Below are 27,070 nucleotides of genomic sequence, written 5' to 3' on the forward strand. Positions count from 1 at the left end.
TTTAAATCCAAATAATTCACAATTAATACATATATATATATATATATATATATATATATATATATATAATTAAAAAGTTCCTTTGGCAATATATCCTGGAGCAGCTCGATTGACTTGATCAATTAATTCGTTGATCGAATCCACTGAATACTTTCGTATGTCCTGACGTTCTGTGCACTGGTCTGGTTCACGAACGACTCGAACTGAAATAATTCTTTGAATCCTTTGCTTGATAATATACTTGATCAGTCATTCCGGGTTAGATGTTGCTTCGATAAATTTGATTATAAATAATCAAATTAAATATACTGGAATCTTCTGGTCTTTGATATTTGATCTTCAGGCAATCTTGATAGCAGAAACATATTGAACTTTATTCTTCACTGAGGCTTGAACATGTTAATGAACTTCTTCCAGTGGACGGATGCTCGTCTCAGATATCTTGATTGTCTTTGTCTGTTCGTATCGAATCTCCAACCTGTAGATTCCTGTATTATACTTACGTATTGTTTCCTGTCTTTTGTTGTGTTGAGTTATCGTAATTACATTTACGTTACATTATGCTTTACATCTTGTATACATTCGTGTATAAAAAATCTAAACCCAAATCTGATACTAAATTCACTGTGTATTTTCAGATTCGTGTACTTTCTTGTTCGTGTACCATAAATTGAAATCCAAACTCTAACTTTTCGTGTTGTTTCCGTGTTTGTCAGGTCATCCCCGAAATGAATGTAGCTTTGAGTCTTATTTGGCCTACTAAGATTCTCCACACAATAAATAAATATCCTTGATACAGGTAGCTATTTACTAGGGATATGTTTCCCAGCCCCATACCCAAAATTCTAAAGTATTCTGGGTTTCTACGGTTCTTAGTATCACCTCTTGCATGCCCGTGAGCGCCGAACAAGTACAGAACTGAAACATTGGAGTTGCTCCATTGATATTTGCTTCATCTAATGAGCCACTTTACATTTTTTTCACTTCATACTTCGAATGATCTCACTGACTAAAAGGAGGCCATCTGAGATTTGGCGACCTTGCATGAAGCCACTTTGCACCTCCGAAACTAATTTATTCAAAACCTTTTTTAATCTTAACGCAAGGATTTTAGTAATAAGTTTCATACCTGCATTTATTAAACTTATGGGCCTATAATCCTTAGGCAACTGTGGGACAGCACATTTCGGAACTAAAGCGATGAAAGAAGAGTTGAAACCTCCAGGCAGTGAACCATCGCTCAAGAACTTGCTAATGCATGCTAGGAGATCATCTTTGATCCACTCCCACGTTTTCTTGAGGGACCCCGCATCAAATCCGTCCGGCCCAGGAGCTTTGTTAGATGGACTTTGTTTCAGAGCACAATCCAATTCCACCATGCTGACATCTGCACCAACCTCGCGGACTCTGTCTCGTCCAACTCTTTATCCATCAGGGAACCCAATGAAAAAACATCTAATTTGTGCTTTTCTTTGAAGAAGTCCTTAAAATACTCATAGAATTCATTCTTTATCTGCTCTGGGTTTTTTTATCCACAATTCACCTCGAGTTTTAACTCCTCTAACTTTATTTTTGCTCTACTTATATTTCACAATATTATGGAAATACTTTGTGTTATGATCCCCATGATGTTGCCATTTGATCCTAGCCTTCTGCAACCACATTTGAGCTCTCTCATCATACAAATTTTCTAACCGCGTGTTAATAAATTTACTTTTGCCTTCATCTCCCAATTCATCTTCTTGAAACTGCTCCTCCTCCAAAGCCTTGATCTTATCTTCAATATTACCGTTTTAATTCTTGTTCCAGTTTGCAATCCACTTACTGATTTGTGCTTATTAGTTATATTGAAGAACATATTAAGACTAGTTTTTTTTGCCCGTGCTCCGCGCACAGGTGTCTTGATATTGTAATTGGTTTTCTGTGGCGTAGTAAAATAATTTTTGTGATTAAGAATAGAAAATCAAACTATCAAATGATCCCAAATGAAGAATAAAATTAAATAAAATAAAATGCCATCCAAAATCAACATAGTCTGGATGCCTCATAGTCTATAAACAATTTGAGCATAATCTCACATACTTATTACATTATTGTTTCATAAAAATCTAAATACTGTAGTACGATGATTCAGCATTCTTGAAGATTTTATAATCAGAGATCTAGCAGTGATACATATCCATCACGATTAAGCCTGCAACAAAATAAAAATTTATAAATTATTCTCATATTATTTTGATATGAAATATACAATTATACGATTATGTGTGAATGATTGAGTAAATTAAATAAATGTCTCATGCTATATACCCACTCAAACTTGTATTAAGATCGACTTTCGATGTCGCTGTGTTGATAAAGCTGATATTTCTTGTAGTTGTATACATTGTCACCAAACAGGTTTGGGAATTAAATGTATTTAGATGTGTATATGATTGTGACGAATGAAAATTTTGATCCAACCTTCACACATTTGAACCTTCATACTTGCTAGAACCAAGATCACCGACAATTCTAAATCGTCTTGATAAATATGAATAACAGATTCTGCGATTCTCCACTTAAGTCAACAATGAATGACTCACTGCACACCCACACATGCTTCTAATAAGTTAAAGCATAAAATATTTCTCAACTAATATTTTATAGTATATCTAATTTATTATTTTACCTCCCATTACCAAGCCAAAAATTTATCATCGGCTTTGGTCCACTGATTTCAATGTCAAAAGAAAGTGATTGCATATTTCTAATACTCCAATAAGACATGTTAGATATGAGTTGGATAAAAAAATTTAAAGTTAGAAGAAAATCGAAGGTTAATTGTAGAAAGTAGTCATGTAAATCATACAAATGTTAAAAGTAGTATCTTCAACGTAGCGGCAAGAACTTCATATATATGTTGTAACTGTAGCAGATGCAAATATATAGTTGGAATTGATGAATCAATACCTAGTACGTTATGGACAGTTGTTTCTGGAGTGAACACTATATATAAAGGAGATCGAATCGGCCTATCATTTCAATAACCTCGACAATAGTAAATGTAGTTACATCATAAATTTTTCCATTGACAATAACATTCTTGATATAATCCCAAATATGAGGCTTTTATGACGTGGCATTTAGGAATTACGTGGACTTCTTGACGCATCGTTCATGATTTATTATATAAATAGATGAAACTAAGAATATCAATTATTACAAATGATTTAACATTGGTTTCGGTAAATTTAGAAAAAATGACTTCTTACTTAAAATAAAAAAAGGTGGATCAGAAATGATAAGATAATAAAATATTTGGAAAAAAAAGTAGAAGTTGTGATAGACAAAAAGGTAGTCTCAAGTTCACAAAACTAGCATCCCGGCCTTCTATAAATACTTCTACTTAGTTGCTTTTAGTAAACAAACACGCGCTAATAGTAGATCGATCTAACCCTTTTTTTTTTTACCAATTTAAGTTCCATTTTATCTATGTCAAAAAAAAAAAGTTCCATTTTATCTTTGAACTCAAGCATGGAGAATCTTATGGTAACATGAAACCTTATGTTTACATTTTAAAATCAGAATTTATTAATGTTATTAAAAATTTTAATTTATCATTTTTTTGTCACATTTAATTTATCATTAAATACTTATCATATGCATCTCTAAATTTATTGTAATATCATTAAATACTTATCATATGCATCTCTAAATTTATTGTAATAAAATTCAAATAAAATTATTTCACATATCTTGAGCATCTCCAACCATTGAAAACCATTACCTAAAAATTGAGTTGGCATACTAAAAATAAAAAAAATTAGCCCACAGCTCGAAAAACTCAACTCCAACTATACTCAGTTGTTGTCAATAATTTTAGCCAACCTCTTGTGGATGGCTAAATTTGTCGAACCTCTACAGGTCTGTAAGAAATCTGTAGGAAGATTGCACATCATTTATTACCATACTAAACTAATATATTCTATTTTAACAATTTAAAATATTAATAACATATTTTTTAAATTATAGCCAACCAATATAGCTAATACCGTTGAAGCAAAATATCTTACAAGTTCGGCAAATTTTACATAATGTCTTACAAGTTCCATTTAGCCAACGCCGTTGGAAATGCTCTTAGTGTCCTGTCAAATCGAAATCCACTTTTGTGGATAAAATATTGCTCGCATATTTTCTCATATATATACTGCTCTACTGTTATTTCTAGTAAATACCATTAATTGTGTCTTTCTCTTTTTTTCCCATTATTCAAATTTTATTTTATACTAACATTATATTTGGAAATAATCAGAATTATTATTATATTTTGTTAAATCCAATTTATAAAAATTTCAGTCTCGTTTAAAAGGATATATTTATACAGCAACGTAATAACGGACGCGTTGTCGATTAAAGTATTCAATACGCGTCGACACCGCCAAAGATCTAAATTTTCTTCCACTGTTTAATTTTTTTAACACAAGGACAGTTACTTTCCGCCGAACTTGAAACATCGAACAAAGCTTTTCTTACTTTCACTACCTCACAATTTCCTTAAGTGGAGGCCAAATAAAGCAATTCAATTGAGATTATGCACGTTGATTATATCTTCGCGTTCTGAAATTGATGTCGATTATTTTTCCCTACAATTTGTTCGAAGTACTCGGACACGGGACACAACATATATAATGTCCGCTCTCCGCATAAAAACAAAAACAATAGAAAGACAGTAAAATTCAATAAGTCACTCAAACTTTAGTACGTTATCCTGTATTTTTATGTACATATTTATTATATACTTATATACTTATATATAATAAGCGCATGAGAAATAATTTGGTCACATGGTACAAAAGTTTATCATCCGTTGGATCGTATATATATTGAACAAATAAGCACCGTTAGATTAGAACAAAATTAACTTCTAATTCTATAAGACAACTGATATCTACTTGCATGTTTATAATTCTTTTTCTGAATTTAAAATAAATTCTGTCTTTCACATGTTTATAATTTTTTTAATCTAAAATAAATATTTTCTATCAGTTTTAATTGTAGAATCTTCTACAATCGAACTGTCATAAAATTATTTTTATCTAATATATTTTAGGATTAGTAAGCCACAACTGATATCTACTTGCATGTTTATAATTCCTTTTCTAGAATTTAAAACAAATTCTGTCTTTCACATGTTTATGATTTTTTTAATCCAAAATAAATATTTCCTATCATTTTTAATTGTAGAATCTTTAACAAATTATTTCAATCATTATATAACATTATATAACTTTAACAAATTTTATATAATTAATATTTTATATTATTTCAATCATTCGATTTAGTCTATATTGTTGAAGATAATGGAACAGTGTTAATGTTATATTTCTTTCAGAAAATAATTAAGTAAAATACATATGACTATGTCTATTTTGTACAATAGATGACAACTCAACCAGTGTTAGATTATCTGTCAACTTAATTCTAAATAACTCAAACTAGGTTAGTGTCTGATAAGAAAGTTCAAGTAGATATTTTAGGTGGAATCAGATCAAAAATGTCAAGTAGATATTAGAACTAAAATATCAGAAGAATTCCAAAATATCAGTTACAAGCCACCGGAAGAAGTTCATTTCATAAAATCAAGTCTCGATGGCAATTAAATTTTGTAGTAGTTCAGGGAGTTCAGAAAGTATAAAAATTCAAATATTTACATCATCAAAGATTTCATATTTACTAAGTTATGAAGACGTACTTGAAGACAAAGATTTGAAGAACCTGTTGGAAGTTTGTCATTTTGAGCACAAATTTGAGTGAGGCTCGGCTACGTGCTCGTGGCGAGTTATGCTTGGATTATGTTCTCCTCCGAGAGAGCTTTCCAATGCATGTTTATTCACTTAAAACGACTAAGAAATGGATGAGTTATGATGATCCAAATTTGCTTCCTTGGTAGTGGAAAATTGGAAAAGAAAGCTTGAATCCCACATAGATTCAATAAAGAGCCTTTAAAGGCTTTATATAGCAAAACACTTTGGTAGTGTCCAAATGTGTTACTAGTGTATTGCTCCACCACCTACGTGCACGCATGCGGGGTGCAAATTGTGGGATTTCGAGGGAAATTTCGTGGCTTCGCAAGCCTCGGGCTTTTCCGCGTGTGCGACCTGCGGACACGAATGCAGCAAAATTTGGGCCCGAAGAATTACGGACTAGTTTTGCTGAATTTATTTTTCCACTGGGCTTGGGCTCAATTAAATTGACAGAAATTAATTCTGATTTATTTTCAGATTAATTGCTTGGTTTAAATTAATTCGTTTTGATTACGGATTTAATTTATAACCGCGAAATTAATTAAACGCATTTTAATTAATTACGTAGCGTAGCGCACAAGTCTTGCATTGTCTATATATACTCACTATAGATTAGGGTTTATTCATACGAAAAAACACAGCCTCTCGCATCCAAAAACCCTAGCCACCTCGGTTATAGCTTTCAGTCTTGTTCTAGTTTGGCGAAGGTGCTTCGTGCATCGTCAATCCATTTTATCCTGGGAGGCGATCGTTCATCACATACAGTGAGGGCGAAATACGCTTTAAGGAGACAGTTACGCACTGGACTCGGAGTTGATTCATATATCCTTCGTCTGTTTTGTCTCCTTACGTTTACTGTTTTGTCACGCACACACGAACGCACGTATTGTATCGTTGGTTTTTTGCACAGATTGTACAACAGAACCGGCCATGAGAGAAATGTTTAATTGATGAAGGATATTCATTTTATTTAGGCACAAATGAACTAGACAGTACATTTGCGTGTCAGATATTCAAATTGAATATTTAACATTAAAGGAAGATGGTCGATTGGTCGTTTAGTCGAGGAATATAATCAAAATGAAGATTCAAAGATTAAAGAAAACAATGCTGCTGAAGAGAAGAATTAATGGATTATTTATTCACTACTCAGAATATTTATTTTAATTAATTAATTTATTTATTAAATCAATTTATAATGAATTAATTTAATTCTTGAATTTATGCAATTAAATAAATAAGTGAAAAATAATTTATTAATTATTTATATTAAAAACTGCCATTCTCTTACTAGGAATCCCAGCAAGACAATCAATTGTCTTGACATGCAATTCTCGGCAATACAATTAGTCGATTTCAGATTGTCTTATCGAGACTCAACTGCAATTGTCTTACCGAGCATTTTCAGATTGTCATACCGTCTACTGCCACTCATTTGTCTTACCGAGCAAGTCATTGTCTTACAGAGCTCTTTATGGCTTGTCTTGCAAGCTTAATTTGATTGTCATATTGAATTGTCTATGACAGACAATCAAAAAAGGACACATGATGTGACATTTAGATTGTCTTACCGAGTTTCTGATCGTCCTACCGAGCTCTAGGATTGTCTTACCGAGTTCTTATTATCTTGCCGAGGTTTTATTGATTGTCTTGCGGTGTATTTTGACAATTAAATTGTCTTAATGGATTGTCTTGAATTGTCTTACAAATACAATCATTTCTTTATAAATATGAGAAGTGGTTCTTCATTTCTAGTGTTCCAAATTGTAATCTCTTGATCAAGTTGCAAAAACTTGTTTATTGTTTTTTATTCACAGATTTTATGTGCTTGATTACTTTGATTATTTTTAATTTTGAAGCAATGAGTTCTTTTTATTGATTAAGGATATATAAGTATTAATGTATTAATTGGTAAAAATATTTGAGAAATTATCAATATACCATCTTGGTATTGACTTTTATGAATGGTAGCCTTTCAAGTTTTTGACTTATAAGCGGTACACTCAGTATATGATCCATTACCAAAATTACCATTTCATCCATCAAAACATTAAGTCAACATTAGTTGACTATATTTATTCCTTTCCTTTAACAAATATAAAAAATACAATTAAAACCCGTATTTTTCCTTTGTATTATTAAGTTCTTGAATTCTTAAGGATCAAACAATTTTTTGATTATATTGTCAGTGTCCCTTTTAAGAGTTTGAGTAACAAAATCGAAACTTGAAACGAGTTCCATCTATTTCGGTCATCAATTTCAAGGCAAAGCTCGACTTTTCGATTTTTATATTCTACATTAGATTTCATGATTTTCATGTTCTTCATTGAATTCGTACTTGTTTGTTCATGTAATTCGCTTATGCTCTTCAATGTGATGTTGTTGTTTACTTTGTATTGAGTATTAAATAATTTTTGAAGTCCATTGTATTTATTGGTGTTTGGTTTCCGGTTTTTGTATTTGATTTTGCCGGAATCGAAGTATGATTGATGGTTTGTATTATTTGTTGGTTGATTATGTTTTTCGGAGTTATATTGGGTATAAAACGAAACAAAAAACAAGCTAAACGGAGTGATTTGAGCAATGATTAGGGCATGACTGAAATTTGAAGCTTGCCGGCCAATTTCTGGATTTTCCAGAATCTTTCGAACTTTTCCAAAATCCGGCGTTTTTTTCCGGGATCCGACAATTTTAACTTTTAAATTAAGAGAATGCTATTTTTAATGGGTATGTAAATACACAGTGGTGCCGCTTGTAAGTCAAAAATATGAAGTTGCCATTCATAAAAGTCAATACCACGATAGTACCATTAATTATTTTCTATAATATTTTATTGTGTTCCCAATTGAACGGATAACAAATTAAAAATGAGATTTATTTTGAATTTGGTTAAAAGTGAAAAATTAAATATAAATTCATATTATTATGAAATGAATATGAAATAATCAGAACTACTTGTGCGGTATTAAACTTTTGTGTGGGCTTGAGTTCACGCCTTATTATTGACCTTTGACTTTGTGCTTGTTTAGTACTTCTTTTGCCCCTTTAAACTGTATATGTTACCTTTTGGCATGCTTTTTAAGTCTTCTTTAAAGTATAGTTCCATAATATTTTTTTAAAAAAAATTTCTTCATGAATAAAAGTTTGATGTTAAAATTTTTATTCAAAAAAAAATTTAAAAATATTATGGAACTATAATATATAAGAGTCTCAAAATACGTGCAAATAATGAAAGTATACTACTCGGAGGAACGAAGGGAGTAGCATTGTTGTATTATTAGCTATAACATTTATTACGGTTGGTTCATTATTGATCATCTTGTGTGTCTTTGACATATTGTTCATGGAATATCATATGCTTATATTTGATCTTGCTGACACATTCATATTTTGATATTAACAAAAATTTATGTAGTGATGTTTACAAAGATGAATAGAAAAAGTTGGTGAGACTAATGTGGGTGGTTTATGTTCAAGATGTTGATCAATTTTATGTTTGAAAGATTTTGGTGTTGTAGCGGATATTCAATATTCTATTTTGCATAATATTTTTGATTGATTTTATTTGTATGAGAGTGTTTTATATATAACACCAACTCCTATTACGGTATTTTCACGTCTTTCTCTTTCTCTTAATATTTTTTTTGATATGTATTCGTATGGTAGGGTTTTATATATGAACACCAACTTTTATTAGATTATATTTATTTATAAATGTGTTTTATATGAGAATTATGATATCTAATGTAATTTATTTATTTTTCTAAAAGTTTATATGGTTCTGGAAATAAAATTGATAGTCATAATTTGTTTTGTATTAAGTAAATTAATCATAAACATGCAAGTAGAAAACAAAATTTCTTTTGAAATACTAAAAGATGTTTTTGTTTGTTCCCCACATTAGATACAACACTTGTTAAGCTTAACTTTCGTCTATAAGACCAATATCCTTTGATATTTTTCCCGCTTAGTAAAGTTAGGCATTTTTTTATATGTGTCAGCCAAATAATAATGTCTTTCTATCAAATTTGATTATGTTTCGAAATGTTTTTGATTAAAATAATTTTGTGATATTAAATATTTATTATTTATTTTTGAATTTTTTTTAGATTAAAATCATTTTGTGATATTAACTATTTATTATGTGGGGATCTGGTTTATTAATTTTAATATTATATGTAATATCATTTTTGTTTAGTTTGTTGTTTAAGAAAATATATTAGATGAAAGTGATTTGTAAAGGTGGGATTTATATGCTTCTCGAATTAAAATCGATAAATAATAAATTTGTTTTGGATTAGAAAAGGAATCAGAAACATGTAAAATCATATTTTGTTTTGAATTAAGAAAATAAATAATTATAAATATGTAAGTAGATATCAATTGGCTTATACGATAGAACGCAATTTTTTTTCTAATCTATACAATGATGTATAATAAGCTTTTGATAGTATTTATACCATCTTCTTTACACTTTTTTTTCCGATGGAAATCTTCTTTACACCTATAATATCTTATTATAAGCTTATTATATACCCATATAATAGAAGTATAAAAATTAATTGTATATGCTGCGGCTATATATTACAACCTAGTAAGGCTTTATCAATTAATAAAGTTGATCGAACCACAATATGGTTCTAATAAATAACTAAATTCTTACTCCCTCTGTCCCATTTAATTGTATACGTTTCTTTTCAACTGTTCGACACGCATTTCAATGCTCTTATAAAATATAGTTTCGTAACTTATTTTTGAGATTTTCTTTTTCTGAATAAAAATATAACATCCAAACTTTAATTCAGAAAATGAAAATTTTAAAAATAAATTACACAACTACACCTTACAGGAGCATTAAAGTCCGTGCCGCGTCCCCGTCCCCTAATGTATACAATTCAGGGGGACCGAGGGAGTAGTATATAAGAAAGAACAACATTCTCAGTACGTAGTCCCGCCAATAACAACACATAAAAGACAATAATGTCAAGTTCTCGGACGTCTCGTCCAATATTTGTGTGCTGCCAAGAACAATTCTTTATCTCCTTCTAAATTCACATTAGTCATTAGATACACCTAAAAGTGTCAATAAATCAAGTTAACTCCCAATGCAATGAAGAACTTTGACATTTCAACAGAATGAAGTGCTAATAAGGTTGTAATAACATCTCACGACACAAAATGTTGGCATCTCTATGTAACACGCCTTGTTGAGTTATGAGGAAGCCGCATGCAAAAAAAGGAGCTACATATTAGGACAGTTTGAGTTAGTTTAAAAAATATGCTTCTTACTTAAAGTAAATAAATGGGTTATAAGTGATTGCTTAAAGTAAATATGTGGATTAGAATTGAGAAATAAATTAAGATTTATAAGTTTTTTAAAGTGTTTCGAAAAAGATGTAGAAGTCCCGAAACAAAAGACAGCATTCTCAACTTCTAACTTCTAACTTTTTAGACAAACGAGTTAACAAAAGTATAAGCAACTTCCTTAAAACTTATATATAGTTTCTAAACACCGTTATATAATCGACGAAACAGCAAGAAGAAAAACACAAACTAGCAAACAAGAATATACATTCTCATACACTTTCACCATGGCCAACGAAGCTCATTTTCTTTTTCTTTTTCTTGTCATGCTATCTGCTATGCATTTTGTAGCAGCTCATGATCGACGAAGACTGTCTAATACTATAAGCCGAGGCTCATCTCTAACGCCAACTGGAAACTCGTCTTGGCTGTCACCTTCAGGCTTATTTGCCTTTGGATTCTTTCCACAAGGCCATAACCGCTATGGCGTGGGAATTATCCTTGCTGGACTTGCTACGAATAAGACCGTGGTTTGGACAGCCAACCGAGATTATCCTCCTGTCTCCGACAATGTAACCTTGCGTTTTACCAAGGATGGGAGGCTCGTGCTACAACAACAATCTCAAGAAATAATATGGCAGATTTCTCATCAAAATGTTTCCTCTGCTTCCATCCTAGACTCGGGCAACTTTGTGCTCTATGATTGTGAAAATAAGATAATATGGCAGAGTTTTGATGAACCAACTGACACCATCTTACCTGGCCAGATTCTTTCAGAGGATCAAGAATTATCTTCTAGGATATCGGAATCTGATTTTTCAACTGGGATTTTTAGACTCAAACTCCAGTTTCATTCGAATCTTGTTCTGTACCCGGCCAATACTGTGGACCGTAGCTTCAATTCTTACTGGTCGACTAACGTTCCTGCAGGAGTCCTTTACGATGTGACAACCCTGAATCTTAATCCTGATGGGCACCTTTTTTTGCTTAGACAGGGATCTTTTGTTGAAGCAACAAGACCTTATATTCTAGCAAATCTCACCCAAGGGTTTAATGAGAAACAGAGGCTTTACGTCGTGAAATTTGATTTTGATGGCATCCTTCGACTCTATTCATTGAGTTTGGATGGAAAGGGCAAGGGCTCGTCGGTTGTATGGGAATCATCAAAAAATAGATGTGACCCCAAAGGATTATGCGGCCTCAACGGATACTGTACTCTTACTGATGACGATGATGACCCTAAATGTTTGTGTCCGGGTGGTTTTAATTATGTTAGTCCGGGCAACAGGAATGAAGGCTGTGAGAGGAATTATACGGTTCATTGTGGCAGTAACAAGGAGCGGACGATCCAGTATAGCATGACACAATTGCAGCATACTTGGTGGGAAAATGATCCTGATTCTGTTGAACAAATGAGAAGTAAAGAAGAGTGTGAAGCAGCTTGTTTGGAGGATTGTGAATGTGAAGCAGCCCTTTACAAAGACGGGGACTGCAAGAAACTTAGTCTTCCATTGAGATACGGAAGAAGCTCAATGAATGATTCTACGGTGGCCTTTATCAAATGGGCTCTGCCACCACCTGGAAACATGACAAAAAATAGCAAAGATAAATTAGTCGTTCCAGTCTTAGCCGCAGGGAGTGGAGGTGGCTTGGCTCTGATGCTTGTCTTTCTTGTAATCGTGTACTGTGGAGTCCGACAACACCAACGGGTAAAGAACAAGAAGCTAAAAGAAAACTTTTTTGAGCGAAATGGTGGGATAATACTACAGCAGCTACTATACCAGAGTGAGAGTATTTTAGATAGAGCTAGAATATATACAGAGGAAGAGCTTAAGAAGGCTACTAATAACTTCAATGAGAGCAATGTCATTGGTCAAGGAGGTTATGGCGTAGTTTACAAGGGAGTGATAGCTGATAAAGTTTATGCCATTAAAAAGTCCAAAGTAGTTGATCGAAGCCAAGTTGATCAGTTTGTAAATGAAGTGATCATACTTTGGCAGATAAATCATCCGAATGTTGTGAAGCTCTTAGGTTGTTGTTTGGAAACTCCAGTCCCTTTACTAGTCTATGAATTTGTAACAAACAATACACTCTTTCATCACCTACATGATGAAGGTTTGGCGTCGTCAATCCCATGGACTATGCGCCTCAAAATAGCCACAGAAACAGCTGGAGCCCTCGCGCATTTGCACTCAGCTCCTGTGCATATCATACACAGGGATATAAAATCCGCTAACATACTTCTGGAAGATGGATACAGTGTCAAAGTATCTGATTTTGGTGTTTCCAGGCTGTTTTCTCCCCAAGAAACACATTTGGCCACTTTGGTGCAAGGAACTTTCGGGTACATAGACCCCGAATACTTTCATTCAGGGATTTTGACACAGAAAAGCGACGTGTACAGCTTTGGAGTAGTGCTTGCAGAGCTTTTAACTGGAGCAAAAGTGGTCTCATTTTTAAGAGAAGAGAAGGACAGAAATCTGGGGATGTATTTCTTGTCTAAGTTGGAAGAGGATCGCCTGTACACAATTCTTGAACCCCGGGTGAGAAATGAGGGGAACGCGGTGCAGCTTGAAGGAGCAGCAGAGATAGCGAAAAAATGTCTCAGCATTGAAGGAGCTAAAAGGCCTACAATGATGGAAGTTGCGGAGGAGCTTGCTGAGTTGAGAGAACTCACGATTGATGATCACTTATGTGTTGAGGTGGACTACAAGTACTGCCATGTCTGATTTTTTTCTTCTTTTTTTTCATAGTGGCCGAGAATTTAAATACAGAAGAGACCCGAAAAAGAGCTTGCCTCACTTGGGGCAAGTTTGCTTTCTATGTGAGTCATTATACTATTTGCTTATGTATTCCAGTTATTATTATATTTCAAATAACAAGGGTTGAGATAATAAATTTTGAGCTAAATAACTTACAGTAATTTTAGCAGCAACATATAAGTCATTAATAACGTCAATGCAGGAAAAATATGAAGTGATATCTGAGCGCACCTGTTGTCCTGATGTCTGGATGCTTATCCTCCATAAGAACTCACTCAAATGCAAACTTAACGAGATAGAGCTCCCAGCCGCTGCTCTCTGCCAAAGTCGACAAACAAAGATTGAAAAAAGGACTGTTGATGTTCACTATCATGAGGTGACCTTGAACAAGCCACCTGAATAACTAGGAGACGGGTCTTAAGCTTTCAAGTTTAAATGTAAGCAACCCTACCCTATATTACAATGCAAACTTTGGTTGAGTCGGTGCATAGAGATGGCAAAACAATCTGATTCGATAGATATCCAATCCAAAATCAAAATTTGGATATATCAAACCTTATATTTTGAATTTAGATTTGATTATCAGACCCGAATTTTTTTGAAATTGAATTTAGTGTTTATCGATCCGATATCCGATCCGAACCCGAAATCCGGATAAATTTAGTGATTTTGTTCAAACATTTAGTGATTTTGTTCAAAACATTTAGTGATTATTTGTACGTTTGTATTATAAGAAGCTTGTATTTGAGCACTTGTCTCTCTCCCTCTATATATATATATATACACCTACCACAAATCATGAGTATAAAATTTTATGTAAAAAGAATACAACTTGACAAAATTGCTTGAAGTCCGGATAAATCTCTTCACTCCTCTCTATCTCTCACAAGTGTTTCTCTACTTTCTATCTAGCAGGTTATCTCTATATTATTTTATATGATACAAAGTTGACTCAAATAATCTTTATCAAAAGCCTGATATATAAGAATTTTAATAATTTACAAGAAAATAAAGTAATATCATAAAACGAGTTGAATTTTGTTGAAATTCGTAGGCTGATGATTTTCAGGCCTGTTTCACTTGAATTTATGATGTTGGACCATCTTAGAATTATAGATAATTCAATTGTGTTCGTTTGGGCTGGAAAAACATCAAATTGTGATATTTTAAACTTCAATTACGATCCAAACAAGATTTGCTCGACAACTATACACATAAAATCCGGACTTTCATTCAATTACAATCCAAACAAGATTTACTCGACAACTTCAAGTTTCAGATATTCCGGATACTACATTGTAGCAATTCCGATTCATCATTTCAAACCCGGTTCCACGCTAAAAATAAAGTCAAGTTGTTGGATCAAGCATTCTTGTTAAGTGGGTTCTCCTCTGCATCTACATCACAACATACATACATCTAAAACTGATAATGTAGAGAAAATCGGAAGTGTGCTGCTACGGGTTTCAAATCCGAACACAAACACATGATGCTGCTCCGACTTTCAAATCCTGTGGGGTTCCTCATGGCTCAACTGGTATGCCCTTCTATTACAATTATTTATAATATTCTTTCTTTTTCTCATGATTTTGAGTGGAGTTGCGAAAGGTGTTGACTTTAATCTTGTTTGTTTGCGGGTATTTGTTTGTTTGTTTGTTTAACCCTTGTGTTTTGTTTGGTTTTTGGTGTTTTTGGCGATTTTTCGTGTTACATGTGAGATGCTTCGTCGTTTACTTCGCATACGATGAGGCAACTTGACCGATAGCATAGCGGTGGTTGCCGATGATGGCGGTGACGGCGATTTCAGGACGGGATCCGGTTTCAGAAAGGAAAGCGCGCTAATTGTGCCTTATTTGAGGGCGGTAATTGTGCCTCGTTAATTTTGCCTATTAGGGCATAAATTGTGCCTCAATTATTGAGGGCGTAAATTGTGCCTCTTTATTTAGGGCGTTAATTAAGCCTTGTTCAAGGGCGTTAATTGTGTCTTAATTAAGGATATTAATATTTTATTATTATGCCTTAATTAAGAGTTTAATTGTCTCAATCATGAGTTATCATGATTGTGGGAATATTTTGATGTAATCTGTTAAATATATCGACTTATATTCTTTTTGTTTCTCTTGTTTTATTTTCAGGATTCTTGGAAGAAGATCGGTTTTACTTTTCGGACATTAAAGTTTTATTGTCTAAATTTCCCTGGTCATCTTGCATGTCCGACGGTTAGATAATAAGCTTTCTTGAATGAAAGAATTATCACGGTGAATTGCTGATTCTCGTTGAGATTTATTCTCATTTTTAAAAAAAATAAAAAAAAAATAATAATCCAAACAGGCTCCATATAATCCAAACATTTATTTTCCTTTCATTAAACATTTAGAAGCAGCTACTAATACCCACTTATTTACAAAATACTATTATAATAATGAGAATAAAATTATATAAAATGATACACGTGTCTCATTCGACAGAGAAGAGGACAGAAATCTAGGTATGTATTTCCTGTCTTCAATGGAGATTACTGACTACACGAGATTATTGGAGCATGAGTGAGAGAGCTTAACATCGTAAATCACTCTTGCATGGAGATTCCTTGTTTACAATTACTATATCTGGTACTCTATAAGGTCATAATTAAACTGTTATTAACGTTTGATGGAACAAAAACACCTGACTATCTCATGATGACCAAATCTGTTGGACCCGGCCATCCTTGTTGAATTTCATGCCAAACTTTAGGTAATGCCAATTTTTCTGCAGGCACGCGGTGAAGTTATAGAAACATTAATCTTTAAGAATGAAATTAACATATTCATCTCTTGACCAAGTAAACTACTCCATTCTTTACCGTTTTCTCTTTGGGATGTCTTCTTTTTTCCACTACTTTATACATATTTCTTAACCTCCGTGCCCAAACCAAACGAGGGAGTACGTATTAGCTTAGCTTACTTTCTAGAGGTAAGACAAAAATTGACCTTTCAGGTCACCGTTCTAGTCCACGTTCTTATTTCTGCGAAGGCGATGTGCAGAGGGCGACCCTGTTATTATAAAACTCGGATTTAGGCAGCAGAGGAACATAAAACCAAAATCACACAAAGAAATTATCATCATGGATAATTTTACTTTTGGTCATCTTTTTCTTGTTATGCTATCTGCCATATATTGTGTTGCAGCACAAGAAAGAGTGTTCAATATAAGCCAAGGCTCCTCTTTGACACCAACTGAAAACCCGGTTTGGCTGTCTCCTTCAGGCGTATTTGCCTTTGGCTTCTATCGTCAAGGTGATAACCGCTATGGTGTTGGCATTTTCCTTGCTGTTGCTGACCTTCCTCTGAATAAAACTGTGGTTTGGACAGCCAACCGAGATGATCCTCCTGTCTCCAACGATGTAACCTTGCGTTTAACTACTGAGGGTAGGCTCATCCTACAACAAAAATCTCAAGACTTGATTACAGATGTAGTTAAAGTTGATCAATCTATTTCTTCTGCTTCCATGCTAGACTCTGCCAACTTTGTGCTCTATGGTTCGAACCAGGAAATGATATGGCAGAGCTTTGATCACCCAACTGATGCTCTTTTACCTGGCCAAATTCTTGCACAGGATCAAGATTTGGTTTCTAGTAGGACAGAATCTGATTACTCCCAAGGGAAATTCCGACTCAAAATGCAGGGTGATGGAAATCTTGTTCTATACCCTGCAAAGACTATAGATAGTTCCTTGAATTCCTACTGGAGCACTGGCACTTTTGGAAGTGGTGCGGTGAATTTGACACTCAATCTTGAAGTCGATGGACACCTTTATTTGAGCGATGCACGCTTTGGTGATTCCTTCGTCCTGAAAAATCTAACCGATGGGTTTTCGGTGAAACAGAGGCTTTACCTCATGAAAATTGATTTTGATGGTATCCTTCGACTGTATTCATTAAGCTTGGATGGAAAGGGCAACAGCTCCTCGATTGTATGGAATGCCCCGGAAAATAGGTGTGACCCCAAAGGATTATGTGGCAATAATGCATACTGTACTCTTATTAATGATGGTGGAGCTAAATGTGAATGTCCATTTGGATTCATTGATGTTAGTCTTGACAGCAGCAATGAAGGCTGTGAGAGGAATTATACTGTTGATAACTGCAATAACAAGGACCAGACGGTCCGATATAACATGACACAATTGCAGCATACTTGGTGGGAGAATGATCCTGATTCTGTTGACAAAATGAAAACTAAAGAAGAGTGTGAAGCAGATTGTTTGGAGGACTGTAAATGCGAAGCAGCCCTTTTTAAAGACGGGGATTGCAAAAAAGTAAGCCTTCCGCTGAGATATGGGAAAAGATCAGTGAATGATTCTACCATTGCCTATATCAAATGGGCTCCCCCTAAAGCAGAAAAGAATAATAAAGATCGATCTGTCATTCCAGTTTTGATTGCAGGTAACCAAATTTGAAATTTTACGTATATGAAACAATGTTTTCAGCATGCAACTGAGTTCAAGAATTTGATCACAGCCTCAATTTGTGCTTGATGAGAGTGTTTTGTTTGTAGGAATTGGAGGTGGCTTAGCTGTGATGCTTGTTATTCTCTTGGTCTCATATTGGGGAGTCCGGCAACACAGACAGAAGCAAAGCGTAAAGCTTAAAGAAAACTTTTTCAAGCAAAATGGCGGTATAATGCTACAACAACTACTATACAAAGCAGAGAACACTGCTGAAAGAGCCAAGATATACACCGAGGAAGAGCTGAAGAAGGCTACGAATAACTACAATGAGAACAATGTCATTGGTCAAGGAGGTTATGGTACAGTCTATAAGGGTGTTTTAGATGATACACTTGTTGCCATCAAAAGATCTAAAGTGGTTGATCGAAGCCAGATTGATCAATTTGTCAATGAAATGATCATACTTTCACAGATAAGTCATCCCAATGTTGTGAAACTCTTGGGTTGTTGCTTGGAAACTCCAGTACCTTTATTAGTCTATGAATTTGTGACAAACAATACACTCTTCTATCATCTACATGATGAAGGTTGTGCCTCGTCGATCCCATGGGATATGCGCTTAAGAATAGCCACAGAAACAGCTGGAGCACTAGCACATATGCATTCAGCTCCTGTGCATATCATACACAGGGATGTCAAATCAGCTAACATACTTCTGGATGATGAATACACTGCAAAAGTTTCTGATTTTGGCGTTTCCAGGCTGTTTTCGCCTGAAGAAACTCATTTAGCTACATTGGTTCAGGGAACTTTTGGGTACATTGACCCAGAATATTTTCATTCAGGGATTTTGACACAGAAAAGCGATGTTTACAGCTTCGGAGTAGTGCTTGCCGAGCTTTTAACTGGAGCCAGAGTTGTCTCATTTGGCAGAGAAGAGAAGAACAGAAACCTAGGCATGTATTTCTTGTCTGCGTTGGAAGATGATCAACTGTACACAATTCTTGAACCCCGGGTGAGAGAAGAGGGGCACGCGGAGCAGCTTGAAGGAGCCGCAGAGATAGCGAAAAAATGTCTGAGAATTGAAGGAGCCAAAAGGCCTACAATGAAGGAAGTTGAAGAAAAGCTTTTGCAGTTGACGGACCTTAGGATCAAAATTCATACTTCGATTGAGAGTCATTAATCTATGTAGGTATTTAGTGCAATGATAGTAATCCAATGCAATATCTGATTTTGTAGAATGAAAACCGACTGAGAATAAAAAGGCCTACAAAGAAGGATGATCAATAAGAGTTGTCTTCCTGAGGGCATATACACTGTCATTAGGAAAAACCAACACTAATGCAATTTAATTAAGATTGCGTTAGGCAACATATTTTGATTTTCTGATGAAGAAGTGGACAACATTATTAGTGCATTCAAGTGGACCATAAACAGGAGAAGATGTCAACATCTGGTTGCTAATGAGATCAGGGCTGGAGGCTGGAAGTGGATATGCTGAAGAGGATAACTGAGGCATATGAGTCTTGGAATTTTGTAGATTCTGGGTCCATTTCATAAATTCTTTTATTGTAAGCTGCGAGTTAGCTTGGTCTTCCTCGAATGTATATTATGACATGTGTTGCATCAAGCTTCTAGGTAGCTGCTTTTAACTAGTTAAAACACCAAGTAATGGTAACAGATATATAATCAATACCTAAGATCCATGCGGCAATAGAGTGTCTCGAATATACAGAGAGCTATTGAAACTTGAAAGTAATGTGGTAAAGATGGCCATAGTGACAAAATTAAAAACATGACACCAATGTACCAATAGAAGAAGCTGTCCAACACTACCTCACAGGAAAAGAACCAGACTAACTATTAACTAAACTACTCACATATAAAACATATTGTAAGAATAAAAGAGGGAAAGATTTCGTTAGTGCCGGGGTTAGGATACACTTGAGACACAAATGAGTGACCACCATTTGGCAAAAAGAGAAAAAACGTTATCATTAGTTGCCTCTGCTTATCTGGAGATCAGAATGAGTTTTAGAAAGGGTAGAAGAGAGGTGAAATGTGTACATTAATCCCTCCTTTCATTGCTATCTGAAGAGCTCTCGGAGGATAAATCCAAACCCAAGCACTTAAGGAAAGCTTGCTTAGCTATCCCCAGAAAGTGGCAAGGATGTTGAGCATGCCTGAAATGTGGGTCACTTGTTTCGTCTTTCCCTGAAGAACCCTCAGTTTCATTAATATCCTCTCTTCTTTCTATTTCCCTGCTTGCACGTGATCCTGGTTCTTTGATAATCAGATTTTCCCTGGGCTCCTAGCAGAAACAGATAAATCCTTCAATGTCATGACATGTATTATATTAGTTTTATACTTCTATATATTCTTCGCGCCATGAGTATGCAATACATGTTCAGTTACATAATAATTCCTTTTTGCTGGCAGCAATAGATGCTGAAAGGAGGAATTAAATAATGGTTGCTATTCAGAGCATTTTATTATATTATCCAGTATAATCAATATATATATATATACACACACAAAACTTGGGAAGTTTTGCCCTTCTGAACATCCCACCAAAGCAGTAATCATCCAACATTATTGATTGTATTCTGATTAAATAAGAAGCTATACTTTTAATCAACAATACATGGTATACATCACATGGATGTAGGGTCTAATAATATCATTATTGATTGTCTAATAATACATACAATTGAAGAAGATATGTGCTTGTAAGAATATGGTTATTCTGGTGATGAGAATAGTCTCGCACAGTTTTCATAGAATGTAAACACTTGCACTACTTGGAAATTATAGTTCCTATATGTGTATTATGTAGCCACATATACCTGTTCTTGTCTAATTATGAAACAGAAATGCCCTATATAAGTGCTTTTGAAATCAAAGGCACACAGATTCTATCATTTGTAATTTATGATTAGTTAGTCAGGCCAAAATGTAATAAAGACAACTAAATTTAAATACTGAACAAATCATATGATTAATTATTCTCCAATGTGTTATGACACCAAAAAATTTAATCCCAAGAAGAAATCTGGAGGCTGACATAAACATAGTAATACACTCTTTCCACAGATGTAGTACTCTGTTCATTAGATATAGGAAAATTTCTAATCCCAAAATCCAGATACAATGAGAAGACCCTCTTATTGTCAACAGTTAGTCAGTTACTCATTGTTGATAAATCAAAGCATAGCTATTACCTATGATATGACAGCTAAAATACGGAATATTTTGTCTTCACTTGTTTAAAAATATATCTCTACTTACACAGTCCTAATCTCCGACCCATGGCACAACAAAAAATATCCTGATACAAAAAGTCTGCCAGGACTTCAGTTATCTTCGACCCCAAAATCAAGCCTGCAGGGTGATGACAATTTTCAAGCTTATCATCAACAATGCCCATCCAACAACTAATCTGGAATAACCAACAATCACCCCCCACCCCCCAACACACACTCTTAACCAAGTTCAGCTCCACCAGCCCTTTCCATGCGACTAGGTCCCCGACTCAGTCAAAGCCTGCCACGTGTTGTTGTAATATGGGCTTAATACCAGTGTTGGGTTTTTCAGACCTATCTAAACCAAAAAGCTAGCTCAAAAGGCCAGATCTTCCTCACACTTAATTAACTAGAAACCTACCTCCACTCACAACCAATATCAGATTATTGATCTTCTCTTGTTCCAAAAAAAAAAAAATAACAGATTTTTCTTAAACTACCCCTGCACAGTTCTAATGCTTGACTTCACAACTAATTTACACATTTATAACTCAGCTCATTAAGCTAATTAATTGAACAGCTTCCTGTATTCTTCAATTAACCATGGAGTACTCCATGTGTAAGTATCTCTTCCCACCGTGCACAAAGGAGAAAATCTTTGACTAAAAAGGCCTCCTTGTTCATCTTATAACTTTAAAGCAAAGACTGCAAACAAATTTACACGTCCTAAAATCATTCCTAAGCATCCCCAAAAATGGTACACCAACTTCCGATTACACATACAAAGCTCAAGAAACTACCCTCAAGCACACCCTTTAAGCTCAATCAATCCTACCAACCACAGATGCAATCAAGAACCCATTTTTACAAACCTCAACGCATACTAACAAATGGGCAATTCACAACTAAAATACACAAAAATAAAAAATATTTAACAATTACTAAACTGTCATCTAAAAAACAAGATCTAATCACCATAAAACACCAACAAAAAAACAAACCCAAAAACCAAGATTCCCTAAGAAAACAAAAACTACTAATCCAATGCAAAAACAGACATGGGCACCTATAGAATCAAACATAAGTACAAATATGCAAAAGGGTTACCTGGGTATTGTTGTTTGAAGAAGAAGAGGCATGATTAGAGGTGGGTGAATGATCATCAAAGCTAAAAAAGTAGAATAAGAGGATGAGAAGGAACATTACTACAAGCTGAATCCATATGAGCCATGGTATTCTGTAGCTATCGATTATGAGCTCATCCCCATGATCAAACATGGGCGTATAGATACAAAAAAGTGTGTGTATAGACGGGGGAGATGGACTGAGATTGAGAAGATGAAAAGAACTGAAACTGAACGGTACTTTACTTGGCTTGGCTGACTCGCTCGCCTCAAATAAGAGTCCAGCTTTTGTTGTGACAAAAAAATAAATTTGAGAATGAGGGGAAAAATATGAAATTATAGGACCAGTTGGGTGAGCATAAGTGCTTCTTATATAAGTTAGAAGCAAATTAAGACTTATAAGTGATTAAAGTGTTTGGAAAATAAGTAGAAGTCTTGAAACAAAAGCTAGCATTCTTAACTTCTTTTAAATGCTTCTTAATTATTTACACAAACGGGTCGAAAAAAACAGAAGCTGACTTCGAGAAAAGAAGTTCTTATATTATGCACCCAAACAAGCACTAAATATTTATAATTTTCTTGCTAAACCCATTCTATATGTTAAAATCAGTTGTCCGACTATTTTATCCACACTATACATATTTAAAACAATAAATATCGGTTGATCTCATCACTTCACTTATTTTTCCTACTTTTTATTCCTTAAATTACATTTTTTTAACCTATGTGCCACTCTCTCTCTCTCTCAATTTATAAGTATCTTCTGAAAAAAACACGCATATTAATAAAAAAATTGGTTATATATAATTTTGTCTCATCTATCATTAATTAGTGCATTGAGAAGTGAGAATAGAGTTGAGTTTCAAAAAAATCACAATAAATATAGAAATTTAGTGCATTGAGAAATGAGGATAAAGTTGAGTTTCAAAGAAATCATAATTAATATAGAGATAAATTTGTATTAAAAGAAGAGAGGGACAAGTATTTTGGGACAATTTTTTTTTTTCAAAAAGACTTATATTTTAAGACGGAGGGAGTATATTATTCGCTCGGATGGAGGGAGGGAGCTTTTCGTGCGCAGCGTTTACGAAAAAATGAGAAAGATAAGACAAATATATATTGCAAGCTCTGAGAAATGGGGAGAAGGGATATTGATAAACATAAAACTAAGAAAAGAAAATAATAACAACTATAATGAAACAAACACTCATAAAAAAAATCGATTAATATCATGGTCAAAAGAAAACGGCCCCTTATATTATTTGAGCAAATGCACATGTAGGGGCGGATCTAGGATCCAATCCAGAGGGGACATCAAAATATTTTCTGAACTGATAAGTCTTAACTAAAAATTGATAAATGTACCAGCATGCTATAGTCAAGAACTAGCAAGGCAGCAACCACAGTCTCACCCACAGTCTCACAAGTCACAGCCAAGCCAAAAATATAGGCCTTATTTGGAAATTAGAGGTTTCGGGCAAAATTAAAGGTTTGGGGTGGTTTAGAGGTTTGACCACTAGAACCCGATAATATAACTGTTTGGTAGTTAGCGGATTGAAATAGAGGTTTGGACCCAAAAAGCTAATTTTGAAAAAGCTACTTTGTGTTAGAGGTTCTGGTTTGTGTCAAAAAAAGCTAATCAATCAGCTATTAACCAAACAGTTTTACAAAAAACAGCTAATTCAATCCGCTAGTCAAAACATCTATTTCAATCCGCTAGTCAAAACATCTAATTCAATCCGCTAACAGTTAATCCCCAAACAGGGCATAGTATTTTGCGACATGTATTCGAATGTACTTGAGATAGATCTGCATGCATTGTAAACTAATGTTCTTGAAATAGATCTGTATGCATCGTAAACTTATATATTCTGTCTGTACCAGTCATTTCTTTTCATCTTTTTTTTTTTTTTTTTGAAAATGAGAATAAATCTCAACGAGAATCGGCAAATCACCGTGATAATTCTTTCATTCAAGAAAGCTTATTATCTAACCGTCGGACATGCAAGATGACCGGGGAAATTTAGACAATAAAACTTTAATGTCCGAAAAGAAAACCGGCCTTCTTCCAAGAATCCTGAAAATAAAACAATAGAAACAAAAAGAATATAAGTCGATATATTTAACATATTACATCAAAATATTCCCACAATCATGATAACTCATGATTGAGACAATTAAGCTCTTAATTAAGGCATAATAATAAAATATTAATATCCTTAATTAAGACACAATTAACGCCCTCAAATAAGGCCCAATTAACGCCCTCAATAAAGAGGCATAATTTACGCCCTCAATAATTGAGGCACAATTTATGCCCTCAATAAAGAGGCATAATTAACGAGACACAATTACCGCCCTCAATTAAGGCACAATTAGCGCGCTTTCCTTTCTGAAACCGGATCCCGTCCTGAAATCGCCGTCACCGCCACCATCGGCCACCACCGCTATGCTATCGATCAAGTTGCCTCGTCGTATGCGAAGCGAACAACGAAACGTATCACATGTAACATGAAAATCGCCCAAAACACCAAAAACCAAACAAAACACAGGGATTAAACAAACAAACAAATACACACAAACAAACAAGATTAAAATCAACACCTTTCGCAATTCCACTCAAAATCATGAGAAAAAGAGAAAATATTGTAAATAATTGTAATAGAAAGGCATACCAGTTGAGCCATGAGGAACCCCATAGGATTTGAAAGTCGGAGCAGCATCATGTGACAAACCCATCTTCTTAGTTGCCCCTCTCTCGATCTTTTCTCTTCACGCAGAACAAGATATAAGATGTTATATCAAGCTTTATTAGGCTGGGCAATAGTTGCTCATGTGTGTAAGGACATTCTATTCTATATTCAAGAAAAACAGAAAATAAACCAGAGGAACTACATTCGATTCTATATCTATACGGATATATGGAGTAGTAGTTTATATATGTGTGCCTATGTATATATGCTTGCTGTGAATGATTGTTTAAGAAACGGGTTGTGGCGTTGGTTGGATTCGGAGACGGCGGCACGGTGGTTTGTCGTTGCGGTATGGCTGGTGGTGTTTGATTTTGGTGGGGGGCGGCACTGTTCATGGCCGAAGGAATAAAGAGGGCGACGAACATGTGGTTGTTTTGATTTCTTTTCATCTTTTTATTTAAGATATCTCATCTAATTTTTACATCACAAAATTATTAAATATCGGAAGATTTTATAATATAAAAATCAACTACCCCGCCTACTTTTCTCTACATTAAATATCAGGTGTCACCACTATCTTCATTTTTTTCACCACTATCTTCGTTTTTTCTTATTTTCATTCATACTTCACTTTTTTTTTAATTTTTTTACTCATACTTTACTTATTTTTGAAGTTTCATGCCCTACACCCCTTCCCAAATACAAACGTTGGCTTGTGTGGGGCAGAGGAAGTACGAAACTTTACATACGTATAATACATCTATTATATATATAATACTACAACATGAGTTTTGGTGAGCCAATTTAATCATTAATATCCTCATTAATATCTACACTAATAATTATTTCATTTAATTTATTACACATTATTAATTACTAATAATTAAATATCTAATATCTGTCATTGATTATATCTAATTATTATGTCTTAATTAATACACCCATGTTTATTTTCAACTGCTTGACACGCATTTCAATATTCTTGTAAAATATAATTTCATAACTTATTTTTTAGGATTTTTTTCCTAAATAAAATCACACAACTACATCTTGCATGAGAATTAAAGGCCATGCCAAGTTCACGTCCGCGTCCCTCAGTTTGTACTATCCAGGGGACGGACGGAGTATCTCGCAAATACTAATAATCTCTCTGTTTGTTTTTTTTTTGACTTTTGGCACACTTCTTTAGATGATTGACCGGGTAGTAGAAATTATTATTCTTATGAGTTTTGGTGAGCCAATTTAATCATTAATATCCTCATTAATATCTACACTAATAATTATTTCATTTAATTTATTACATATTATTAATTACTAATAACTAAATATCTAATATCTGTCATTGATTATATCTAATTATTATGTCTTAATTAATACACCCATGTTTATTTTCAACTGCTTGACACGCATTTCAATACTCTTGTAAAATATAGTTTCATAACTTATTTTTTAGGATTTTTTTCCTAAATAAAATCACACAACTACATCTTGCATGAGAATTAAAGGTCATGCCAAGTTCACGTCCGCGTCCCTCAGTTTGTACTATCCAGGGGGACGGACGGAGTATCTCGCAAATACTAATAATCTCTCTGTTTTTTTTTTTTTTTTACTTTCTGCACACTTCTTTAGATGATTGACCGGGTAGTAAAAATTATTATTCTTAAGTTATTTTTTTGTGAACAAAAGTTTTAGTTATATATTTTTATTCAAAGAAAGAAAACTTTAAA

At 34.1% G+C, this 27,070-nt stretch overlaps 1 protein-coding gene and 1 non-coding gene across 3 annotated transcripts; one reads left to right on the plus strand and one right to left on the minus strand.

Moving 5' to 3' along the window:
• The first annotated feature begins 11,339 nt into the window (after nucleotides 1-11,339).
• On the plus strand, nucleotides 11,340-19,914 carry LOC108197499 (uncharacterized). Its single transcript, XM_017365142.2, has 3 exons — nucleotides 11,340-13,816; nucleotides 16,845-18,279; nucleotides 18,392-19,914. Exons 1-3 carry the CDS (start codon nucleotides 11,378-11,380, stop codon nucleotides 19,465-19,467), a joined length of 4,950 nt encoding a protein of 1,649 aa, XP_017220631.2. The 5' UTR covers nucleotides 11,340-11,377; the 3' UTR covers nucleotides 19,468-19,914.
• Nucleotides 19,915-20,003: 89 nt separating this feature from the next.
• LOC108208589 (uncharacterized) lies at nucleotides 20,004-25,799 on the minus strand. 2 transcript variants are annotated; one of them, XR_010291570.1, is made up of 3 exons: nucleotides 25,006-25,770; nucleotides 22,634-24,727; nucleotides 20,004-20,595 (listed from the first exon to the last, which is right to left on the minus strand). It is a non-coding gene; the product is annotated as an uncharacterized LOC108208589 (transcript). The 2 variants fall into 2 exon arrangements; XR_010291563.1 differs by having other exon boundaries at nucleotides 22,634-25,799.
• Between the last annotated feature and the right edge of the window lie 1,271 nt (nucleotides 25,800-27,070).

This window comes from Daucus carota, chromosome 1, assembly GCF_001625215.2.
Source record: "Daucus carota subsp. sativus chromosome 1, DH1 v3.0, whole genome shotgun sequence".
In the NCBI taxonomy this organism is placed as follows: domain Eukaryota; kingdom Viridiplantae; phylum Streptophyta; class Magnoliopsida; order Apiales; family Apiaceae; genus Daucus; species Daucus carota.